Source organism: Camarhynchus parvulus, chromosome 3 (genome assembly GCF_901933205.1).
Source record: "Camarhynchus parvulus chromosome 3, STF_HiC, whole genome shotgun sequence".
Classification (NCBI taxonomy): domain Eukaryota; kingdom Metazoa; phylum Chordata; class Aves; order Passeriformes; family Thraupidae; genus Camarhynchus; species Camarhynchus parvulus.
In genome coordinates this window covers 110,283,680-110,309,238 of record NC_044573.1, presented here as the reverse complement: position 1 = coordinate 110,309,238, position 25,559 = coordinate 110,283,680, and the positions used below count along the sequence as shown (strand labels likewise).

The 25,559-nt window shown below is 43.3% G+C and overlaps 1 protein-coding gene across 1 annotated transcript; it reads right to left on the bottom strand.

Moving 5' to 3' along the window:
- On the bottom strand, positions 1 to 25,198 carry RP1L1 (RP1 like 1). Its single transcript, XM_030944787.1, has 6 exons — positions 24,560 to 25,198; positions 9,183 to 9,351; positions 4,610 to 7,272; positions 2,540 to 4,543; positions 1,192 to 1,695; positions 1 to 960 (listed from the first exon to the last, which is right to left on the bottom strand). The coding sequence occupies exons 1-6, from the start codon at positions 25,196 to 25,198 to the stop codon at positions 1 to 3; spliced, it is 6,939 nt and encodes a 2,312-aa protein (XP_030800647.1).
- Between the last annotated feature and the right edge of the window lie 361 nt (positions 25,199 to 25,559).

Here is a 25,559-nt window from a genome sequence, read left to right as displayed (position 1 = left end):
CTAGAAGTCCAGGTCATCCTGGTCAATCTCATCAGAGTTTTCTTTCTTTTTAACAGCCTGAACTTCCTCGGTGTTTTCAGCCTCCTTTGGATCTGCACCTTCAGCATCTGGCTGCTCCTCATCTCCCACAGGATCAGAACCTGAAGATTCTTTGTCCTCTTCTTCTTCCTCACTGTCAGGATACATCTGAGAGGGTTTGGAGCTCTCATCACTTCGAACCTCTCCATTTGGGTGGTCGCTAGTGGGGTTATCATCACCTTTGCATTCCTCTTCAACTGCTTCCTCTTCAGCTATTCCTTCCTCTTCAACTACTCCTTCCTCTTCATCCACTCTTTCCTCTTCATCATCAGACCCCTTCTGGGATTGCTGTGAGAAGTTTCCGACAGAAGAATAACAAGAAAAGGCTGTGGATTTTTTCAGAGTCTCTAACTTTTTGTTGGTTCTCTTGCCTTTGGTCTTTGAGGCTTTCTCAGAAACTTTGTTGTTGCCTTGGTCTTCGTGTTTTTCACGTGCATTCTCAGGGTCATCCCTGGTGGGTTCCTCACCATTCTCATCAGGATTCTCACCTTTTTCATTGCTTTTCTCCTCAGCCTCATCTTCTGACTCTGGTTTTGCATCTTCTTCTGCCTCAGCTTCAGCTTGCTCAGCTTCTTCATTTCCTTCCACAGCATCTCCTTCAGGATTGTTGTCAGTTCCAGAGCCCTCAGCATCTCCTCTGCATTCTGACGTCTCTGCCTCATCATCAGCCACAACTTCCTCATCCCCTGGCTCCTCTGTTTCTTCAGCTTCATTTTCACCTTCATCTTCACCTTTGGACTTTTCTTCAGCTTCTTGCTCTTCATTTTGAGCTTCTTCTTCTTCTTCTTGTTCTTCCTCTTCCTCTTTTTCTTCCTCCTCCTCCTTTGTTTCTTCCTCCTCTTTTTCTCCCTCTTCTTCCTCTTTTGCTTCTTCTTCCTCCTCCTCTTTTTGCTCTTCCTCCTCTTCCACTTCCTGCTCCTCTTTTGTTTGACCCTCATCTTCCTTTTCTTCCTCATCTTCCTTTGTTCCTTCTTCCTCTTCCTCCTTCCCTTCCTCCTCTTTTGTTTCTTCTTCCTCTTTTTGCTCTTCTTCCTCTTCTGCTTCCTCCTCTTTCACTTCTTCCTCCTTTCCTTCCTCCTCCTCTTCTTTTTCTTCTTCCTCTCCCTCCATTACTTCTTCCTCCTCCTCTTTGGCTTCTTCCTCCTCCTCCTTTTCTTCTTCCTCCTCTTCTTTTGCTTCTTCCTCCTCCTCCTTCCCTTCTTCTTCCTCCTCCTCTCTGACTTCTTCCTCCTCCTCCTTTCCTTCCTCCTCCTCTTCTTTAGCTTCTTCCTCCTCCTCCTTCCCTTCTTCTTCCGCCTCCTCTTTGGCTTCTTCCTCTTCCTCCTTTGCTTCTTCTTCCTCTTCTTTAGCTTCTTCCTCTTCCTCTTTCCCTTCCTCCTCCTCTTTTGCTTCTTCCTCCTCCTCCTTCCCTTCTTCTTCTTCCTCCTCCTCTTTTGCTTCTTCTTCCTCCTCTTTTGCTTCTTCCTCCTCTTCTTTGGCTTCTTCCTCTTCCTCCTTTGCTTCTTCCTCTTCCTCCTCTTCCTCCTCCTCCTCTTCCTCCTCCTCTTTAGCTTCTTCCTCTCCCTCTTTGGCTTCTTCCTCTTCTGCTTCTTCATCTCCCTCCTCTACTTCTTCTTCCTCCTCCCCTTCTGCCTTTTCTTTTGCTTCTTCTTCTTCCTCCTTCCCATCCTCTTCCTCTTCCTCTTCTTTTGCTTCCTCCTCTTCCTCTTTCCCTTCTTCCTCCTCCCCTCTGGCTTCCTCCTCTTCTTCTTTTGCTTCCTCCTCCTCCTCTTCTGCTTCTTCCTTTTCCTCCTTTCCTTCCTCCTCCTCCTCTTCCTCCTCTTTTGCTTCTTCTTCCTCGTCTTTTGCTTCCTCCTCTTCCTCCTTCCCTTCTTCCTCCTCCTCCTCTTTTGGCTTCCTCCTCTTCTTCTTTTGCTTCCTCCTCCTCCTCTTTGGCCTCTTCCTCCTCCTCTTTGGCTTCCTCATTTTCCTCTTCAGCTTCTTCCTCCTCCTCCTCTTTGGCTTCTTCCTCCTCCTCTTTGGTTTCTTCTTCCTCCTTTTTGGTTTCTTCCGCCTCTTCCTTCCCTTCCTCTTCTTCTTTCCCTTCTTCTTCTTCCTTTCCTTCTTCATCTTCCTCCTTCCCTTCCTCCTCCTTTGTTTCTTCCTCCTCCTTCACTCCCTCTTCTTCTGCTTCCTTCTCTTCCTCCTCATTTAGTTCCTCTTCCTCCTTACTTTCCTCTGCTTCTTCCTCTTTTACTTCCTCATCTTCTTCTTTAGTGTCACCCTCCTCTTCTTTTATTTCCTCCTCCTCCTCTTCAGCCTTAGCCACTTCTTCTTCCTCTTTCTCTTCTTCCTCCTCTTTTGCTTCCTCTTCTTCTTCTCCTTCATTTGTTTCCTCCCCTCCTTCTTCTGCTTCTTCTTCTTCTTTGGTTTCTTCAGTTTTGGCCTCATCCTCCATCTCAGTGTTTTGACTCTCTGCTACTTCAGGTTCCTCTCCATCTCCATTCAAGGTTGCACCATCATCTTCATTTAATTCTGGCTCTTTTCCTTCTTCTTCCTCCGCTTCTGTTTCACCTGCCTGAGGTTGCTCCTCGTCCTTCTCCTTGTTTTCTGCCCCTTCCTCCACAGAACCATTGGGAAGTGCTTTGGTGTCCTGGGCTGATTCTGCGACAATGGCTTCCTCATTTCCATCTTTCTTCAGCCTCAGGATTTTCTGCAAATCAAAGGCCTTCATGACTGGGGCATTGGTGGCCACCACAGGGGCTCTGGCAGGCCTGGAAGCCAGCTTTTTCCTCACACAGGAGTCACATGGACAGTATTCCTCCTCACTGGATTGTTTGCTCATGCTGTCCTCCAAAGCCGCACTAAGGTTAAAGTCATTATCTGCATCGAATGATAAGTCTGATGTCTCCTCCAGCCTCATCTGGGCACCATTCTTGTCCCCAAAGAGGGACTTTTTATGCATAGTTTGCAGTCGCCATCTCCTCTGCTCGGTTTGGAGTTTGGACTCCGCGCGTGTGGGTGGCCCCTCTGGAGGTCTTGGCATCCTCCTTCCAGCCCTGCTTTTGATCTTCCTCAACTCCTTCTCTATGCTCTTTTGTATCCTTTTACTCACTTCCTCCTTCAGCTCCAGTATCATTGCATCCATCTGCTGGTTGTCCTGCAGGTTCCACCTGACTTTAAACTCGTTCATGGCATTGACATAGTGAGCCATGAACTCCTTCTCGATTTTTTTGAGCAGTCTCAGGACCCAGGTTGGGTCTGGATCCATGGAGTTTTGCTGGAAAAGGGATGTGCCCACACTGGTGGATGTATCAGCTTTGGGCTTGGGGTCATTTGGGGACTCTTCTTGGGGCTGTTCCTGCAACTCCTCTTTCGGCTCCATCCCGACATCAGCATCACCAACATTGGCATCACCAGTGGTCTCTGGCTGGTCAGCTTCTTCTTCAGGGTTTTCTTGTGGGACTTCATCATTCACATCTTCAGTTTCCTCTTGTTCTCCAGTTTCAGCTAATTTGTTTTCTTCTTCATCTTCATTTTCTCCCCCTTCCTCCTGACCATGCTCACAATTACTGCCCTGATCCTCCTTATTCTCTTCTTCCTCCTGGATTACAGACTCCTCTCTAGCAGACTCTGCCTTTTCCTCACCTTTTGCCTCTGAGCAGGCTGTGGAAGGGCGGGATGGCTGCTCTTCCTCTTTACTTTGCTCCTCAACCTCAGTCACTTCTGTGCCAGTCTCTGCAATTTCCATTTGCTCGTCTGATTTGCATTCCATGGTTTTCTGTGCCACCAACGTGGCACCAGCTGTGCACTCTTCTCCTGAGCCACCAGAGCAACTGCAAACATCAACCCCAGAGGAGGACATGGGAGTGAAGGCGTGATCCATGGATTTTGGGGCTTTAGACCCAGACACTGGCTTTGCCACCTTGCTTGCCTCTTGGTCTGAGCTTGGGCCGCTCCTTTCAGCAGTGCACCCAAACCACAGGGCTTGAAAAATATTTAGCAGCTCTGTGTACCTTGACTTATTCAAATGTTTTGAGTTTTCTGATGGATCCTCTGACTCCTCATCAAGGAGTTGGAGGCTGGCAAGACAAGTAATCAAAATGTTGGCAGAGTTACTCAGTTTCCTCCCCATTGTGGGGGACACTTCAGGCAAACTGTTTGATCGGTCAAATTTGGTCTCATGTTTTGAACTGAGCAAGGCCTTCATGATCTGGACAGACGTTTGGACAGAGGTTGGAAGGTCTCTCTTGTTATTTTGGCTGGATGTAACTGACTTGTTGCATTCTGCCTGCTCAGCTTCAGCAGCTTCAGGTGGAACCTCAGAGATTTCTTCCTGGTTCACACATTCTTCAGCCTCTTCAACAACAGCTGTGTCTTCTACTTTCTCCTCTTCCACTTCATCCATTGCTTCATCCTTTTCTTCATCCATTGCTTCATCCTTTGCTTCATCCTTTGCTTCATCCTTTTCAGCCTCCTCCTCCTCCTCCTCATTCTTTTCTTCAGCTTTTTCCTCCTCTGGCGCTTCCTCAGCATTTGTACAGTGTGATACCTCAGTGGTCGACTCCGCATGTTCTTCTTCTCCATCATCTTCCATTTCATATTTCATAAGCAATGTTTCCGAAGGGATTTTCCTGAGCCACTCTTGTACAACCTCTTCTGGAGATGTATTTGGTAGAGCTGATGGCATTAAATCACCTCCTTCCTCCTGAACACCTGTGTCTTCTACCTCTTCCTCTGGTTTTTTGTTGCAAGAATCATCAATTTCTTTATTATTCTGACCATTTCCTTCGGTTGCAGTGGATTTAGAGCCATAGGAAGTTGCTTTGGAGGAATCCACAATTTCTTTCTGCTCTCTCCCTGCGGTCAGCATGGACTTGGTGCCGATGCTGCTGATGGAGGAATTTTTCAACATGGTCGCACGCATATTTTTTCTCTTTGGCTTCCCTTTCGGTGGTGCAGGGCATTGCAGACTGCACACTGACATAGTCTCTGACACTGATGCCCGGCTGGAGTTTGCCACCTTCACACGAAGATTTTTCCTGTTTGTCTGTCTTGATTTTGAAGACAGAGACATGTTTGATTGTGAACACCTATCATCAGTTTCCTGGGATATCTGGGTCAACACGCATTTATCTCTTATTTCTGACTTTGAAGAGACTCTTGAGGAGCTACTTGTGGGTTTTCCATTCCTAACCCCATCCTCACTTGGGTGGTCAACTTTTGAACGTACACTCCCACTCACGCTTCCCTGTTTTGAAGAAGAGGGCTCAGAACTAATCTTGCCATGACCCTTTCCAGATTTTCCATTAGGACTTGAAACACTTGAGCAGAGGGATGATGGCTTGCTGTTTTCTTCTTTATAGCTTCTCTTCTTTGAGCTTTTTGAACATTCACTGTAGCCATTGGCAGTACTTTTTGAGCTCTCCTCCTCAGCAGGACCTGCAGTTGCCTCTGGTTCACTGGTAGATGAAATATTTGAGTGATGAGATCCTGACTTATGAGACATGGTGTCTCCAGCAGATTTTTTCTTGATTCCACATGAGCTTTTGGAGTAAATTGATACCCCGCTGCCTGATCTTGCATCATCTGCACATAGGGAATTCTTTTTATTCGGAGTGGATTCAAGTGAAGACACAGATATTTCAGACTGTGCGTCCAAATGAATGTGGCTGCGTTTGCTCTTTTTGGACCCTCTGGAAGAGCAAGAGACACTGCATGGAACGTTCTCTTCACTGCCACTTTTCTTGCTGCTCCTGTCACTAGCCTTGGAACGGTGGGTTCCCTGAGTAGAGCATCGTTCCCCCTCACTGCTCTCACCCCTGATTGATTGGCTTGGCTTTGTTTTTGCTGACACTGAGCTGACTTCATTGACTTCACTTTCTTCCTGCTCTGCTTCCACCTCTTCAGCCTTTTTCTTGGGGCAGGACTCACTGGAGAAAGAGGACACCACTGGGTTGTCATCAGAGGTCTCACCCTGCTCAGCCTTTTCTTTTGGTGTGGTGCAGTTACTGGACTTGCTGTGCACGCTGTTGGCAGGGGTGGAGCACTGGCTGTTCTCTCCCTGGTTTGCCTTCTGAAGGCTTGAGGAGGACATGCTCCTGCCCACGCTGCTCACTTCCTCACACACATTCTTCTTGCTCTTCCTGGACTGCAGGGATGACCTGGACATGACACTCCCAACTCTGCTGCTTTCAACCTCTTCTGGGTCATCCTTCAAGCACTTCACAGAGGAAGCTTCGAAACAATTTGCATCCTCATTTTGTGAAATTATTTTGGTGATCTCCTGGTCTTCAGGGCTGTCTTGAGTGTCCAGGTTGTTTTCACAGCTTGAATGTGACATCAAGCCCAAGGATGAAGGCCTCTGGCTGTTTCCTGTGCTTGTCCTGGTGTATTCCTGCTGTTCTTCCCCATTGGAAGCGCCAGTGGATAAATCACTTCGGCACACACACTTTTTAACAGATCGATACGCCACTCTGTTCTTTATAGTCTCTGAGTAGGATGAGGACTCTCTCACAATGTGCTCAGAGAATTCCTCACTGGATGTGGTGTGGATGCTATCCACAGATGTCATTTTTTTGTGGACTACTCTCCTGTGCGAAGATGTGCTGGAGCACGATGACCGTGTGTGCCAGGTGCTTCGCACACCGGGCTCTTCCCTCTGGGACATGTGCATGGGGTTCTTCCAAATGTCATAGTCCTGGTGTTTCTTTCCACAGCTGTGGCAGTGGGCCTCGTCATATTCTGATTCCTCAAGTCTGGACATGTAGGAATCAATATCACAGGGATATAAGGAATCATCTGCCTCTGAGCTGGCTTCTGGGTTCATTTTCTGTAGGGGATCTGCTCCGCTGTCCTCCTCCACTCCTGACTCCTCACAAGGCAGCTGGTTCATCAGGTTAGACTTTTTGATCTGGGTGGACCACTGCAAAGTCTCATCGTTGAGCAAGCGGAAGCGAACCTTCATCTCCACGGACAAGCTCCCATCCTTGTTCACGTGGACCCGCTTCTCGATGTCATCGTTGACCAGGGACTGGACCAGGTCCCCAGCTTTTGGGTGAGAGCAGCCATTGGAGAAGGGCCCCCCATTGTCTGGAGAGGCTGCGAGGCCATTGGGGTATGACTTTTCTGATGACAAGGAAAATCTCATCGACCTGTTGCTGGATGCTGACCGTGGATGGATAACGCTTTTTTTGGCTTTCAGTCCGAAGTTCACTGGAGTGAAGAAAGGAAAGATGGAAAAATATGTTAATTCACATAAAAATGAGAGAAAATATGCAAGTCAAGCCCTCAAACTAGTGGATCTTTATTCCATTAAAGCCAAGCCTATGGCAATTTACACAGTTTGGAAATTTGTCCTTGACTAAGTCATGTCCAATAATCACAGAATAGTTAAAGTTGCAGGGGACCTCTGGAGATAATCTAGTCCAACTTCCTTGTTAAATTTTAAGTTTTGAATTAATAATCTGTAATAAAATCTTCTACAACTTTATTTTAAAAAATAAATTGAAACACAAACACTTTGTTTTATTTAGTGCATGTCAGGAAGTAAAATTAAGAAAAATAAAAAATATATATTCATATGGAGCAATTTAGTCTCTGAGTTAGTGCATTTTTTCGTGTTGCAGATATTCCTTTATTTAACTGTGAAAGTTTTCATTTTTCTTATTTAACCAAGGAAAAATACATGGAGAAACGACCCTCTTCCTTAGCTGGTCACACATTTATTGTGTAACATCTATTTCTCCACTCATATTCCAGGAAATGTGTGGCCATGTACACCAGAGCAACACTCAGTCCCTGCAAGGATGTGCCACTAAGAATAATTATAATTCTTATTAAAACATAAAGACCAATTAGAAAAGGAATTGTAAGCTGGTGATAATTACAAAGAGAAATGGTGGGAGTTGTAGAAGAAATCAATGAGAATAAGGAAATTTAGGAATTGGAATTGGAATTGGAAGAACATCTTTTTGGCCTGTGCAATGATCTGCATAGATTTGTTTAGGTCCCTTCATTTCAAGCAGAATATGTTGCTATCAGTCTGTCTTGCAAGACATTAATCTGTCTTATTTTGAGCATATGTTTGTCCAGAATTTCCTTGTACATTTATCCAGACAATCCTGTGCCTCCATGGGCATATGGATATGCAGCTGATTGGAGGGCATTTTAGGAAGGAAATACTGAACAGGAGCACATCCAAATCACATTAAATAGCTTTTCCCTGACCATCTTAATGATTGAACTGATGGATTTGCTCAGTCTCTTGATGGGCAAAGCTCCAGATTATTCCCATGTTTCCCTCCAATTTTTTATGTCTTGGATAGTGAGCATAGGATGTCTCTGTCTTTGAGTTTCTACAACTTGTTGGCAACACACAAATGAATCTTTCCCAGCTCCTGGTATTGATAATGGAGAGAAACAAACACACCTCTGGGGCACACTTAATTTCATCCTACAATAAATCCTTAATACCGGTGAGATTAATCGCCCTTTTGGAATTCGGAAGTTTCTTTTCCCAGGCTACTGAGGGTGGCTGGTTTAATTACCTGTTTAATTACCTTAGATAACTCATGATGGGGTGCCAAAAAATATAATCCTGAATAATCCATAACATACTCCTTCCTGAATATAATCCTTCCATAAAAACACACTTTGTTTGCAAAAGGCCAGCTGTAACCTGCAGGAGAAACTGAGCCTCCTGATGGCAGAACCCAGGCATCCTCTGGTCCTGGTGCAGGAAAATGCAGGAGGGAAGGCATGACAGGACAGACAACAAGGGGATAGAGGATTCGTGGGAAATCTCCAGAGTCTGGGTGGACAGACACAGGAAAGGAGGGAGTTCTGGAAGGAAAAGGAGACCCAGAGATATGAAAGAGGAAGGGAAGTCAGCCAGACATGGGGAGCATGTAAAAGAAAGACTAGGGGGTGTAGGGAGGAAATCCTAGAAGGAAACCAGAGAAAAAGAAGGGGAGGATGGAAAGGCCTGGGAGGCAGGGAGAGGGAAGTGCATTTTCCACATGAAATCCGTACGTTGGGGCAGCACAATGGGGACCTGCAATCCCCAGGCTGTGGGACACGGCCCTGGGTAGGACCACGCGACACGGCCCCGAGGTTTTTCTTACTTTCATTGTTCTCGTTGACATTGTTGCCATTGTTGGAGCGGGGAGGCAGGTTGGGCAGCTTCTCCACAGAGTGTTTCCTCAAATTCTCCATGGATACAGGTTTGAAGGACTCCCGGCCGACGCACACCAGCACGTTGGGGCAGTGGAGCAGGGCCTGCATGCTGTCGATCTGCAAAGGGAGCAGCAAGGGGAGCACCATGAGCCAAGAATTTGGTTCTTCCAGGCCTGCAATCAACTGACATTGTGTTGTTACCTAAATAAAAGAGTATGTGGATAATGGTCTCAAGCACTCAATGTTGTTTTTGGGGCTTTCCTGTGCAGGGCCAGGTGTTGGACTTGATGGCCCTTGTAGGTATTTTCCAGCTTAGGATATTCTGTGATTCAATGAAAATAAACATGGTTCTGGAGAACTTTGTGGTCTACCAGAGCCTGTTGGAGAATTCTTCCATTGAAAGAGAAGCTCTGCTATGTTTTTGATTAGGTTTCCTAAGATAGGGGAGGTCTTGGAGAGATTGCAAAAGGGAGAATATATCTCATTTATGATGTATTATACAAGATTTCATATATTCTGGAAAAACTTTGGGCATATTTCATGTGGTAGTCAGGAAGAGAGTGAAACTGGAGGTGTTTCAGTTTGTTTTACAGAGAATTATAACTTTTAAAATCTTCTAATTCTTGTATGGTGCAGCTTTTATTACCTGAAAAATGCTGCATTTCATTTTGTCCCTTAGTTGATCCTTTTCAGGAAGAGGGACAAGAATTGGGACTTCCCTTGATATTCCCTCAAATACTGCTTCAGGTATAACCCCAAGTATTGCCTCGGAGCTGGACAATGAGGGATGTTGTCCCCAGCCAGGGAAGTGCCTGTGAAGGAATCTTTGTTCCTCTATGAGAACTCAGGTTTGCACCCTTGGTCCTCACCACATGATCTGTTCCTGGATTACACACCAAGACCTTCACAAGTCACTTCTCATGGAACTGTGTAATCCTAGAATAGTTTGAGTTGGAAGGGACTTTTTAAATGCCATCCAGTCCAAGCCCCTACAATGAGCAGTGACATCTTCAGCTGAATCAGGTTTCTCAGATCCCCCTCCAGCTTTTACCCAAATACATTTGTCTCTTTCAAAGAGCAGGAATCAGTCCTGTGGGAAGCACTGGGCAGACAGATCCTGGAGCCATCTTCCATTTTGTTTCTGCAACCTCTCATTTGAAAGACAGAAGTTGAACTCTCAGGTAAAATGCTTGGTGTCTTTCAAAAGAAGGAGAAGTCTCCCTTGCTGTCTGAGAGTGTCACAGACACATTTTATGAAAAATCCTTTCCTTAGAGTTTTTTTTCCTGAGAAGCCAGGAGGCCTCAGAAACAATATGTAAACAATAATTATCTGCTGCTGTGGAATGCAACAGGTGGATCTGTGATTGGTCCATGTTGGTTGTTTCTAATTAATGGCCAGTTACAGTCCAGCTGTCTTGGACTGTCTGAGAGTCACAAGCTTTTGTTATCATTCCATTCTTTTCCCTTTCCTTTGCAAGCCTTCTGATGAAACCCTTTCTTCTATTCTTTTAGTATAGTTTTAATATAGTATATATCATAAAATAATAAATCAAGCCTTCTGAAACATGGAGTCAGATCCTTGTCTCTTCTCTCGTCCTGGGACCCCTGACAACACCACCACATGAGAGGACTTTAGAGTGGCCAATTTCTGGCAGCTTTGTGCATCTCCACAACGTGGAATATCCCTTCCTCCTCAGCCTGCTACATCAGGAGAACATCTCTAGAGCACAGGGACGACTCCAACAAGAGGCGACCACACCATGGGTTACCAAACCAGCACTGGTGTTGGGCTTATCAAGATGCACCCTGACCTCACCCCATCACTTAATCATCATCCCCTTAACGAGAACCAAGATAAGGAATCTCAGAGGGGCAGCAATGATGGCTCTGTAGTCATCACATGTGCCTGAAATAACAGCAAGTAAAGACCTCAACCTCTAAATATTGTTACAGCCAAGGAATGAAGAACCAGGGCCCCTTTGGAGCCCAAGCCCTCAGTTTGTGAGATGCTCCTGGGGTTTTCCAAGATGTCCCACCAGGACTGTGGGAGGCACTAAGGGATTGGTGTTGGATCTGGTGCAAATAAGAGGATAAATGTGTGGAGGGCGGAAAAGCAAAACAGAGATAAATGGAAGAACATTCTAGATCCAGTTAATCACTTCTGAAATAATTTCTTACAATAAAACTTATGGCACCAACTTTTTAGTGGGAATACAATAAAAAACCCTTTGTCTTACCATTAATTTTTATTTTCTGCTTGTGTTATAACAATGCTTGTGTTTTAGGCCCATCCAGTTTGCTATAAAACCTAAAATAAGAGCTTTTCTCACTCATTAAAACTTTCATTAAATTCTGCAAAGCAACGAAACTGCCAAATTCATGTGATGGGTACCATGACACAGAAAAATATCCCACAAATCTCAGTTTGCCTCTGTTCACTCCACTTCTGGTCCATCTATTACTAAAAAAAATCTTGATATAGTCCTAATGAAAATAGCTTTCTAGCTCACTTTAAAAGTTTATTGAAAGCCTAGAATTTAATAAACCAAATATTTTGAGTAGGATTTTTGCCATCTGTTAATGGAAATTCTGTTAATTTCTTTCTTTACTTTTCTGTTCTCTTTCCCCCTGATCTTATACAAGTAGGAAAAATAAGTGAGGATAAAAAAGAAGAAAGGGAAAAGGAAAAATAGGAAGAGGAAAAAAAAAAAAAAATAGACAGGAAACATGTTCTGTCCCTAAAGTAAAAGAATCTGTCTTTCAAGCCCCACTAAGTTTAGGAACTGTTCTATTTGTAAAGGACATTTTTTTCAGTGAAAGCTATTTTTTGCCCACATTTTCTCACGTGGCTCTGTGTCTGGGGGTAGATATTTCAATCACACTCGTCACTGCTGTGCTGTGTGTGCAGGAAATAGATGGTGCCAATGACAGAGAGTCAGGGATCCGTGGAGCTCTGCCGGCTGAGTTAGGGAATTTATACATTCTTTTATATGGAATACACTTGTGATATGTCACTTCAAATAGTCTGTATTTGTAGTATGGAATGTTTCTGACATCAGCAGCACTTTAGCTGTGTTTGTGTCTATAATGTAAATTTTCTTCCTAATATCTTGCAAGATTAATCTCTTTAAATTAATAATTCCAGAGATTCATCTTTGCCATGATTCATTGCTAAAAGCGTTTTGGTAGTTTGAATACAACTAAATGTTTTCCGAGGGTTAAATAAATGCCATTTCTCACATTGATTTAATGCAGCATCCACTGTTTCAGGGCAGTGCAGGGTTGGGATAGCAGCTCATTCCATCTGCTCCATACAGAGCCTTCCCACGCTGCTCCAGGAATTCCATCCTCTCAACACACTGCCTGGGATTTCCAGAGAACATCTGTTTTCATATTTCAATATGAAATCTTTTACTAATGCTGAATTATCACTGAACAGCACATCCCCTCTTGTGTGTTTAACAACTTGCAGCTCACTCGGTGTGTCCTGGGTGAGGCCCATGCAATTCTGTGATTTTAAAGCAATAGTAAAACCTCATATTTTTTTTCTGGTAAACAGATTCCTCACTTCCATCAGGCTGCCACAGCAAGATTCCTGAGCGGCCATGCTAGAATATTCAGAGAAAACAGTATTAAATCCCACCACAATTTATCTAAAATACACCCAGAGGCAATGGATTGTAAATCCTTAAAATCTGGTGATCGCCTGAAGAAGATGTGATGGAGAATGCCCTGCTCTAATATTTCTCAATTAATTCATCACACAGGATTGTAACTCATCATCTACAATCAAGGCTTCCTGGTGGAAAGCAGCCAATATTTTTGGGAGATGGGTAATTTCACCTGATGCAGGTCAACATCCCCCCTTGGATACACCTGATTCTCACTGACGACATAGTCAATCATCTCAGTTGTCTGAATGTAGATTCGCAGAACAATTTGTGATATTCTAGAGTATCCAATATGTGCCTGAGGATGGCTGACAGGATAAAAGATAAATATGACACCAGAAAGGTCAGCAGGATACATCAACCACATTCATAAGTTAGAAAATGAGGTATCTTCATTTGCAAGCTGAGTCCCAAAACATGGGAATCTGAAGAATATTTTAATTATAAGTGAACAATTAGGAATAAAATGGAAGAGAAATAATGGCTTATGATAAAGGTGTTTGGTGGGTTAGCAAAGAGTTCCTTTGGATGACTCAGGATCCATTCAAGCCTTCCTGGAGTTCCCTTGATGTAACTCAGTCACAATTAAGGCTGTGGATTATCAGAGACAAAAATCCACAATTCATGGGATCAGCCTCTATAAATTGAAACTTGGTGGGTTGGAATAAACTCCCATTAAAAGTTTTATTGTGTAATACCTGAAAATTAAATCAAGTTTCTCAATCTGACTGTAAAATCAGATCCAAGTCCCACTGTAATAGATGGAGAGAAACTTGGTGACCTCCACAGACTCTGGATCAGGATCCAAGAGGATTATGGATGCTGTGAGTGAAGGTCTGGAAAAGAGCCCAGGCTGGATGAGTCTTAGAGCAGCCTGGTCTAGTGGAAGGTGTCCCTGCCCATGGCAGGGGGTTGGAACAAGATGATCTTTAAGATCACTTCCAACTCAAACCATCCTATGGTTTATGATTCATTATCCCCCACCAGAGGAACTCCCTGCCCCATGGGACGTGGCATTTATGGATTGGTTCAAAAAAAGCTCGACATTCTTTCCAAGAAAAATTATTTACAGTCATTAAGGTCTACTAGGAAGGTTACCACAAGTGAGGTGTAAATGAAAACACATCCTCTCTTTTGAAATACCCCTTTTTTTTGCAGTCTGGCTGCTATCCATTAAGGATGGATTGTCTCCATGAATTTTGCTATACAGGACCCACCAACTGCTGTGATCTCAGCAAGGACCTCTAGGTGCTACTGCAACACAATTAATAATAAAATGCCATCAATATCTATACAGAAGCAAGGCAAACATAACACCTCTAAAATACAGAAGCAGCTGGTTGTTGTGGAGAACCTGCCACCCTCTGGCTCTTCCCAGAGAAAGAAGAACCACTCAGCCTTGCTCACCTCAGAAGCTGAGCACAGATAGCAGCTTCTGATGAAGGCAGAGTGAAGGAGACATCCCTGCTCTGCCTCTGCTGGCTGCCAGCCAGCCAAAGACATCTGAGACTTAATCAGAATGTGGAAATAATGCAAGACATGGTTCAGAGGACAAATCTATAAACGAATCCGCCTTCCAAAGGAGTGCAGAGATGCATGGGAGAAACAGGAAAAGCTGGAAACAGAGGAGCAGGCTAATGGGCTGAGTCCATGCCCTGTGCTCTCTCACTGCCTCCTTTCCTAGAGCTCTTCCACTTCTCCATTTTGTCTTCCATTCCCATTTACACCTCCTTGGAGTGTGAACAGCCCACTTGTTTTGTGGATGTGCCACATCCAATCCGGAGGCACCCAGGCTCTGAACTGATGTATTGTGGTTTAACAATAATGAATTTTGCACTTTATTCATGCAAAGAACCCATTTGCCCTTCCCTTCCCCAAACTTTGCACCAGAGGAATTAGAGAGTGGTTCTTCTGGGGAGTGGCTGGGTAATCTGTGGTCAGAAGGTGAATCATGGGGTGTTGCCACTCCATGCCCACATATAAATTAGTAAAGTAGTGGAAGAAAAGGAGGAGGAAGAGATCAGGAAGTGCATGACTTATTGTCTCTTTCTCTTACTTTAGCAGGGGTCAGAAGACTCTTCCCTGTCATCAACAGGAACACAGAGCAAGAGGCAATACTGAACTTGGAGTGAGGAAATACTGCATGGAAATGGATCTAATCCTCTGGAAATGGTAGCACCCAAATTGATGGTCAAGAAGAGAGCGCACTGCATCCCTTGCATCTCCCAGATCAAAACTCACATGGTTTCTTAAACTTAATTAAATATCAAGTCCTCAGATCCCCACAGAATCATGGAATGGTTTGGGTGGGAAGGGGCTTCACAGATCATCCAGTTCTACCCGTGGCAGGGACACCTTCCACCATCCCAGGTTTCTCCAAGACCCATTCTAACCCGGCCTTGGACACCTTCCAAGGATCCAGGGGCAGGACAGCTTCTCTGGGTAACCTGCGCCAGGGCCTCCCCACCGTCACAGGGAACAATTCCTTCCCAATATCCCATCTAACCCTGCCCTCTGTCTGTCTGAAGCCATTCCTCCTTGTCCTGTCTCTCCATGTCCTTGTCCAAAGTCTCTCTCCATCTTTCTTGCAGGCTCCCTTCAGGTACTGGAAGGCTCATCCCAAAACCTTTTACCAAAGAAAGATGCATAAATCAGGACAGATTCCAGTGTCCAAGGCTCTTGTAATTACAAGCTGCCACCTTTATTTGATGCTTATTTAATGAGAATATGGGTAAGTCCAGTGCTCCATGTGCTGAAATGCATCAATGTAAGATAATTTGCCATTCCAACATTTCTCCAAGCATCAGCATCTTCTAGATTTTTGCAGACATGACCTGTTCAGCTTTCAGGTTTGCCCACAGTGTAAAAGCACATGAAAAAATGAGAGTTTTGGAAGACTATGAAGCACTCAATGAGCCAAGTAAAATACATGAAAGAGAGAGGAAAAATGCAATAATTCCCTGCTCTGCTTTCCCAGTCAAGCACAGGCAAAGATCATGTGTAGTTATTGCTCTGCTGACAGCTTTTCCTGGAGTACTCATGGATGCTTTTTCCCTGTGTGTGACACTTTGCACACATATAAAATAAGCATTCTGGGTTTTGCCTTGAAGATACTTTGGATGAGCAACTCTTTCATCATTCCAAAAGAAATACTGCAATCAGAAAATCAGTGGCCGTTGGAAATCACTTGGGTAGCAGCAGAAGAGAAACGCCTCATGGGAAAAGGGAAAAGGGGAAGGGAAGGGGATTGATGGGGAAATTAAAGGCATGGAGAAAGCATGATTTTTAAGAAACAGGTGAAGAGGATATAAATGGGAAGAAAAGTGATTTCTAGCCTGGTTCAGTTTGGAAGTTTTGATTGTGTGAGGGGTGCCAGCAGTCCTGCCCCTGTCCACGTTGCATTGGCCTTATATGCAAGTTTTGATGGCCTTTTTCGTCCCCACCCACCCTGCCAGCTCAAAATTAGGTCTGACAGTGTTCAAGCCGTGAAGCAGCCAGAGAAAGAGCAAACTGCTGTTAAAGGAGCAAATTTCAACGGAGAAGAGAGGACAGCCTCTCTAGAAAAGTTTCACTGCTGATGTTTTTCACCTTCTGACTGAAATCAGAGTCCCCCACCTGCCCCTTTGGCATTGGGTTCATTAAATCTGGTCCATCCAACACCAGCCTTTGAAAATTATGAGTCAGAGTAACATCCACTCCACCCCAAAAGCTGGCCCTGATCCTCTACTGGGGCAGGATTAGCTGAAAAATTGACGTGCCTTGAAAAATGTGAAACATTTGGTTCTTGTGCTCAGCCTTGTGGTGGCTGAGTCAGTGGGAAGGTTCCAGTTTGGGAGTTCAAGCTTTTCCCCATGACCAGAAGTTGTCAAAACTCACTCCTTGCATATGGCGAATATTTACATTGTGGATGAGCAGGTATTCCAGTTGGAAATTGTGGGACAAGGAGGGAAGGACAACACAGTTGTGCTCCAATTGTCTCTAGGTGTTGAGATTGAGGATATAAACCCTCCTGGATCAGCCTCACAGATCCATAGGAAATTGATCCATGTTCTTGCCATCTTGGATGTCTCTTAGCAAAAACACTGTGGGTAAAATCTGTGGGCTCCAGAAGCTCTGGGCACAAAGAGAGACACATTCAGCTGAAAATTTTGGGTTTTGTGAGTATTTTTTTTGTTATTGAGTCCAGGTTTCACTCTCATTTGGCTAAGTCCATGGTACAAATGGGAAAAGTGGGAAGGTTTTTACTTCTACTTCCAGACTTTGCAAAGAGTTGCAGCAGAATCCTTTGAATTCCATGTTCAAGGCCCAAAAGAAAGAAGAAAATCGATGCAAATGTAAAAATCCTATCTTTTCCTCTCCTTTTACTGGCTAAAGGCTCTCAAGTCTGAATTTGTAAAATGTAATTTCCCTAAGAAAAACCCCACAGTCTTTCCTGTGAAAATTCTTTAAAGAAACAGTGATTTCTACTGCAAGTACTTACAGAAAATTCACAGTTTTTCCAGGAGAGGGTGGAATTCTGCTATTTTTTGTACTCTCAGCAAATGAACAAATAGATCATGCTGACAAATCTTAACTTCCTTGAAGTCCACTTTTATTTAGTGCTCCTTTTCTGGACTATAAAGAGAGCCATCAACAGGAAAAGCTTCACATTTCTCATAAAATATTTTGTAACACAACTTTTTCTAATGAACCCTGATTTTTTCCAGCAATTTACCTGTTACTGACATAGACCTGTTTTTATTGGTTCAATAAATTTTTTTCATAAATAAAACCCCTATACAGGATTTTATATCAAGTTTAAATTACTGTTATGCACTTTTGTGCCCTTTGTTGCATTGACAAATCTGCACTTTTTAAGTCTGGGTTGCTATGTTTCTTCATTAAATGTCTGTAATCTTTCCAGAGTTCTAAGCTTCTATATGTTGGTAAGCATAGAAGTAATTTTCCTCTAAGTACTTTATAAAATTTGTTTAAGATGGAAAAAACCTAAATGTGAAAAAATTGTACCTACAAAAAATTCAATTCCTTTTTTTTTTTCCAAAACCACTTGCATTTAAAAACAAAATCATTTGTTCTGGGGAAAACCCAGAAATGCCAAAAATAGTTGTAGGAGGTACCCGTAGCATGGCAGAAACTTTTGGCTGTATAATTGAAGTCCACAATGAGAAGTTAAATGAGTGGTAGAATTTCCTATATTGCTATTAGGAAAAACTAGGAAATATTAGTGGTCATACTACCAAGGATGCCAGGGCTCCAGAAGGGTTTGGACAACACTCTTAGGCTCACTGTGGGATTTTTGGGATGTCCTGTGCAGGGCCAGGAGTTGGACTGCATGATCCTTGGGAGTCCCTTCCAGCTCAGGATGTTCCATGATTCCATGAGTATTGCATATACTCAATAACATTATTTGAAATGTATTTGCCCTGGATTAAATTCAAAAGGATTAGAAAGCAATTACACTTTACTCCATTATTACTGAAAGAACAAAACCTCCTCAGGCTAAAGGAATCATCTGCATTTGGTGTATGGTAGATAAGAAAGGATCAGATTTGCTGCATGTTAGATAAGAAAGTCGCTAAACATGGGGTCCCTTTAACTCCACCTTGTAAGGCACCTGGCCAGATGATCTCAGGGCATCTCAAAGGTTCACAGAACACACCTGGATATGAATCTTCTTGTGGATGAGGTTCATGGAAAGTTTTGCTGAGGTTTACAGATCGCTTGTGTAAATCTCGTTGGAGTCATTGTGGTTTTGGCATGGAATCAGAGAATATCGAACCTGAAACCTGTGGTTTGTTTTTAGACCATGAGTCACACACGTGGTGGGTGGAAAAGCGGCACAACTCACTCGATAACAACAGTTTGCTCCAGATCAGGGGCTGGAATTCATTGCAATCCTTCATACCTGAGCACAGAAACCGAGTGTCGCAGCGAATATGTCAACATGCAACCAGAAAATTAACGATCCCACGGGGGCAAATTATCACCTCTCTTCTCCCACTGTTTATATACACACCACATTTTAAACCAGCTTATCTGCCTCCGTGTATCCCGTTTTCCTCCTGCACTTCCATCAGCATCTTGATGACACCTGTCATTAAGACAGATGACCTTGGTAGAAAGCCACATGAGTGGCCGAGAGGATGCCTGCGGGCAGCCTACAGATGTCCCAGGAATGGCTTTATGGATGTGTAAATCTGAGTCAGGAAATATGTCAGACAAGCCTGTTTCCTGGCCTTGCACCCCTAGGTCGCTGTAAATACAGTCATTATCAAGAACTACTCAGCAATAATAGTTAGGCCACCAGCTTGGCTAGTAACATCTAAAAATAAAAGTTCTGTCTTTACTGCTAAATTAAATCAGTTCTGGATCCTGGGCACTGGAACAGAGTTGCCTCTGCCACTCTTTTTGGAGTGGTTTCTAGAGCATTTTAAGCCTGGATCAACTGGCACTCTCCCAAGCAATTCCTGGGCAGATCTGGGAGTAAACACACGCCAGGGAGCTTTTCTAAGAAGTGGCTTGAATGTGGCCACCCCTGTGGGAATTAGACCCTATTTTGTGTGCTACAAAGTGTGATTATCCACAGGTGGTGCCATTTGGTGCCAGAGTCTGTGCTCGGGTATTCTCCTGGCTACTGGAATAGCTGTGAGGGCTCATCTTGCTGCTTTGGGCTGAAGATCTTATCCTAGAGGTTACTGGAGACTGGAAAGGTGCACCAGGGAAGGAGTCACTTCATTTGGGCCATTCTGTCTTTCTCCAAGATTGGGATGTGGTTAAAGATGTCTTGATTTGCCCCAGAATGGTTGGTCTTGCCTGAGTGCAGCCCATGCCAAATTTCACAAAAACACAAGAGAAAACGGAGGGTTCTTACCCCAAGGAGTTTCTAATAACTAATTCTTTACAGTCCCAGGTTGTGGTGCCTGAGGAAATATTCCTTAACTCATGATTGCCCCCTGATTAACCCGCACGGCAATTCTCTGATCCCTCAAGGAAATTCAGTGGCACACAGTGCTCCTTCTGCAATGTTCTCACTTGCAGAATCTGAGGCAAAATTGAGTCTTTCTGGTCTTCAACTCAACATTTCCACACAAGAAAACAGGATCAGATTCACTCATTTAATGTAACAACTTACGGTCAGCCTTGAGTGCGCCCAAGCAAAAAAAAATCTCAGCCTTGGCTTCACTCCAACAAACATAAAACTGGCCACATCCCCTGGAAAACTCTTCTGAGGGCTGATAAATCCCATTTGAGCTGCTCTTGGTAATTGCCACCAGCAGCCATGAACTATGTAGAGTATTTGCCATCTCACAGTGTGGTTTCAAACGCCATGTGAGGAGGAACGTTGGCTTTTATCGAAGAGTTTGGCTTGGTTTTTGTTTTAATTCAGGACAGCCAGTAAAAGGAAGGCCTAGTGATTCAGGAATCAGGACATCTGTGCCTGGACACAGTCATGGTGCTGGGTTCCCGTGACTTAACAAAGTCCTAATGACTGTTCAGCTGGTGGGCCCTGGATAATTGCCATTTGTAAGGGAAATCCTCTGTCGCTGCCTCATTATCCTACACATCATTTCTTACAGCCTGTGAGGATTTCTGCCCTTTCTGTGATCTCTGTCTCTTTGCCCCCAGAGACATCCTTCCCTCTCCAGAGGAGGGTGGTGGGGATCTGAAGAGAGGTGCATTCCTGTGGTTTAGACCACGAGGAAGAAAACCCACTATGCGGTACAAAAACGTCCCAGAATGGAGTCAAAAGGTCATTTGATGGAGAAGATAACCTACAATTATTATTTTTAGTGAGATATCTGCACACCTGGTTGCTTTTTTAGTGTAGAATTGATGTTCTCAGTATAAACTAGTATAAAATATGTGATTTCCAACCATCTCATCAAGTAATGGATGTAAAGTCCCATACTTGTGTTTGCCAATATCTAAATATCTGTAGTACTTTGCAGCTAGTGCATGAAAACTTAGGACAAGCTTAATTTACTAGTCTCAGTCAGGCATTTTTGTTCTATAATTAATACAGAGGGTCCAAAAGGCAAAATGTCCCCCCCATCCCAAAGCCTCATAAGACAATCAGATTTAGATGAATTAATGAATTACATCCAGGATTGTCTATATTTTAGTGGGAAAATGTGCACAGAGTTTCACTGGACAGTTGATTGCGTGTCAATGTTAACCTAAATAACAAATTTCTGTATTTGGGCAGTTAATCCAATTATTTCCAGTTAATCACCTGAAAAATACCAAAGAGTGGCTTGACCTGAAAAAAAACTTTATTATTTACACTTCTTTTCTTGCTGAAAATTTAACTGATTTTTATTACCTAAAACTGAATTAATTTTTTCTCCAATCCCATAGTCATCAAATTTCTAGGCAAGAAACATCTTGGTTAATTTGGGAAAATAAGCTATTTGCCCTGATATATTGAGTGTTCAAACACTTCACACCTACTTTCTTCAGTGGGACTGAGATTTCCTAATAGGAAATCTGCTTGATGTTCAGGAATTCAAAATACTGGTTTCCCCTCACTCAAGCCTTCAGGAGTTAGAATGAAAATACAAATGTGCAAATACCAATAGAACCAAACTGGATTTACTTCCATGGGAATCAGGGCTTTGAAATTCTCAGATTCTATGATTTAACTTTGAGTTACGATTGAATGAAACTTAGAGGTGTACTGGAAAAATTTGTGGACTACAAAAGGAAGAAATCTCTTTTCTCTGCTTTCTCAAATCAATACTCCATGAAAGGAACACAAAACAAGCCTGTTCCATGAGTGTCTAAGTTTATACCCACATAAATATTTGTAATTTCAAAGCTGAATTTACTCTACAAAATGGTAAGAATATTAAAATGGAGCAGATCAAAACAGAGCCACTGGGACAGAGGTGATTTAAATCATTTTAGGATGTAAGTTCAGATCTCGAATTACAGTAGTAGAAGAAATAAAAGGAGATTGAAGAGCAAACACTCTGAGGTCTATGAACATCTCTTCCACTGATGGAAGATTGATTAACATGTAGGACAGGAGATGTTTCCTTTTATTTGTGTGTTTTGTTTTCAAGAATTCAAGGAAAAACTGGCTGGAAAAGAGACATTGTGAACCTGCTATTAAATGGTGTCTCTTTTGTTATTCTGAGCCAGTCAAATACGAAGTCAATCCATCAGTAGTCCAGATGCATTGCTTAGGGCTTATTCTGCTAATCTGTCAAAATATGGGAATAAATATCAAAAATTGCTGTTCCATTCAATCCCAGTCCTCTTCCCAGAAAGATCTCTGTGCTAAGTCATGGGGGGAAAATTACCTAGATAATTGGGATGAAGGAAATTTACAAAATTATTTAAAGAGAATTTGATTTATTCTTCAAAGAGAAAAATGCAAGAAAAAACGAAATAGCCAAGAAATATGAAACATCCAGATACCTTTGAATGATCATGGAAGAATGGAAGCTTCTTTCCATTGTCTTTAACAGAAAATGCAAATTTAAGCATAAAGAAAAAATTAAACTCCGGCACCAGTGGAAGGAGGTTATTTCAGGAAAGCTCAAAATTGTGAGTTGAATTCCCAATTTTCACTCCTCAATGAAACAGTTATATATGGTGAAAACTCAGACATAACCAACTGTGTATCAGAAACAGAGGTCCTGAAGCTGAGCTATGACAAAAAAAACTTAGAAGAAGAACAGAGAATCCATGTGAAAGTAAAAAGATCGGCAAATCCAAGACAGAGTGAATATTTTGTGATTTAAATTCTTTGCACCCAAGCCCAGAGTAACAGGAAGCCCTAACAGAAATGGTTGTTAAATCAACGGTAGTGAACAGTTTGAAAGCTGGAGGTAAATTACTAAAATTAATAATGGCCAAAAAACTCACTGTAAAAGATTCCCAGGAAAGGTATTAATAATCACTTATCTCCTAATTATGTGGAAGATGATGATGTTGCTGAGGTTGGACCCCTTGTCACCTATCACTGTGATATTCTGCACAGGAATTAAAGGTGTGAAAATAGAATTATTAAGGTATAAAAATCAACTTCTTATTGACAAAACAGTAATGAAAATTTTCATATTAAAAAAATACAATCTGAAGGGACTGTGGAGAGATTAAGTGATGGTGTCCCACACCCACATTTCTGATGATGAAAAACATGGGAAGGATGGAACAGACCTCCAAGATTATTGAGTTGAAGATATTGTGTTTAGAGAATGCATATTTAACACATATCCCACCAAAAATAGTGGTGTTTATAATGACTAGAAGGAAAATTGGGGGGGAATTAATTTAGGAATTACAAGGGGAACATTAAGACTGTACTAAGAAATAGAAAGCAAAACATTTCTTTAGGGAAATCAGTGAAAATTTTCAAAAAGTGAAGAAGTGGATGTTGCTATCCATTCAAAATATTATTATGTTCATCTGGACTGAGCTGGAGTCCAAGTCTTGAAAACTGGAGAAATCAGTGGCAAAATAAGTTAGTTTTCCATAGATTATAAAATATCTGGGCAGGAGGATTTGGTTTGGTTGGACGCTCTTTCCAGACTGGTGAGAATAACAGAAAGCTCTGTGATAATACACAGGGCTTCCACCAGGAAGCATGGCTTAAATTATCCCTCCCTCTCTCCTTCCTACTGCACATTCCTCTCCCTGTGCCAGGTAAAAATTAGTTTATTGCAAAATATGCCTGCATTTTCCCCCTCTTAGATAATGGGCAATTTGAACCCAGGTCATTACAGTCACCTGGCTCAGAAAGTGACACCACAGGTGGTTGTGTTTTTATCACTGAGGAGCTGGCACTCAGCCCTGTAAAGTTGGGAAAAGTGGCAAAGGAGCTGGGAATCTCCATTCACTGCAGGGACAAGGACAAGTCAGGATAACTTGTGAGATCCCTTCAAAAAAATGGAGATAAAGGTTAGTTAGCTAAAAAGAGATGGAGAAGAAGTCAAGAGAATCTCAGATTTGTCCAGAAATTCCTTTGGGAACAGAAGAATGAAGGGATTGCCACACCTTGAATTTATTATAGGAATTGCCCCCACAGCAGATTCACCAATTCATCAATAGGAAAGTGTCTCTTGATCCCACTCAAACCATAAAACTTAACTTTTTATGCATTATTTGGTTATCTTATCATCTGTCATGGTTGTGTTCTGCCCGGTTTTGAACTGAAACCGCTGCATCATCTTATCTTACTTTATCTTATCATCATTGGTTATCTTATCCTGTCTCTGTTGAGGATCCCATGTCATGAGCAGGATCCTGTTCTGTGGGGAGCTGTGCAACCGCAGGGTGCTACCTAAGGGCCACCTTATTCTGTTGAATTCCCAGTGGTCAGGCATGGAAAAGTTGAACCTGGGCTGGGATATGCCTCCCAAAAAAAGGTGAGAAACAGTATAACTAGAAGGGGTTTTATGTCTGACTGCAAAACATTAAACCTCCTATTTACCCCAAACAATATTTGTCATTAAGTTCTTGAGTGGCTGAACAAGATTCTTCTACATCAAAGTATTGTGTAATTAATGGGCAAGTGATGAATGTGACAAAGCATGATGGATTAAGGTAAGGTGGATAAACTTTTGGACCCATGAGCTAAAGGATTTACATCACAAGGAACGTGATGGCTCCTGTTTGAGCAATTGACCAGCACCAGAGATATTTACCTTCTTCCCATCAATAGTGTAGAGCTTCTTCACCGGGAACTGCAGGATCTCCGTGATCTCATCCAGGAGCGTTTTGAAACTCCGGGCATTTCTGCGGTTCAGGATGATGGAGCGCCGAAATCCACTTTCCCCATTCTTGACCAGAGTGATTTTCTTGGGTATTCTGGGACCATGATGAGTGAAAGGTGCGGAATAATCTTCCAGCTTGCCCTCCTGAGCTGCCTTCCTCATAGTGCTGGAGGGGCGACTGTTCCGTGGCGGGGCCGGCCTGTGTCCCCCGGAGGTGATGCTGATGGGCTTCACATATTTCTTGTCGGAGCACAGGTAGCACCCTCCATCCTCCAGCTGGTCCAGCTCACTGATGCAGTGTATTCCTCGTGGGGTGGTGATGGTCCGGACCCCGAAGGGCAGCGGGACCCGATGGGAGAGGTCGTCCATGAGCGCGTTGAAGCTCTTGAAGCTCCGCTGGTTGATGGCCATCTTGACTCCTGCAAACTGAGGGTCTCCACTCTTGAAGAAGGTTATTTTTTTGGCTGCAGGGACCTTGGTGAGGGTGCTGGCCCGAGCCACGGAGGGGAGGGGTGGCTCATAGTTGTAGGAGCTGGTGGTTGACAGGTAGTCAGCAGGCACCTGAGTCATCCCTCTTGCTTAAAGGTAACTACAAAGAGAAGGAAAAAACAGAGTGGGGTTTGTTTGAGTTAGGAAGGATCAGGGCCTGACTGCTGTGGGAGCAAAGTTTGGGCTCCTCACAACAGCTCCATCATGAGCAGATTGTACCAAGGGCTCTTAGGAATTCATGGATCAGGCAGGTACAGGGAAGCATAGCAGGAAGAGCATCCATAACCCTGCTCCTCACAGTCCAACCCTCCTGGTCCTGCAGATTCCAGTGGGAATCCAGACACCCCTGAGGCACAAAAAGCATGAGTCAGACCCCAAGCAAAACCCACAAAAAGTGCATTGTTGTCCTTTGGAGTTTTGTGTCTTCCTTGCTTATATTTTT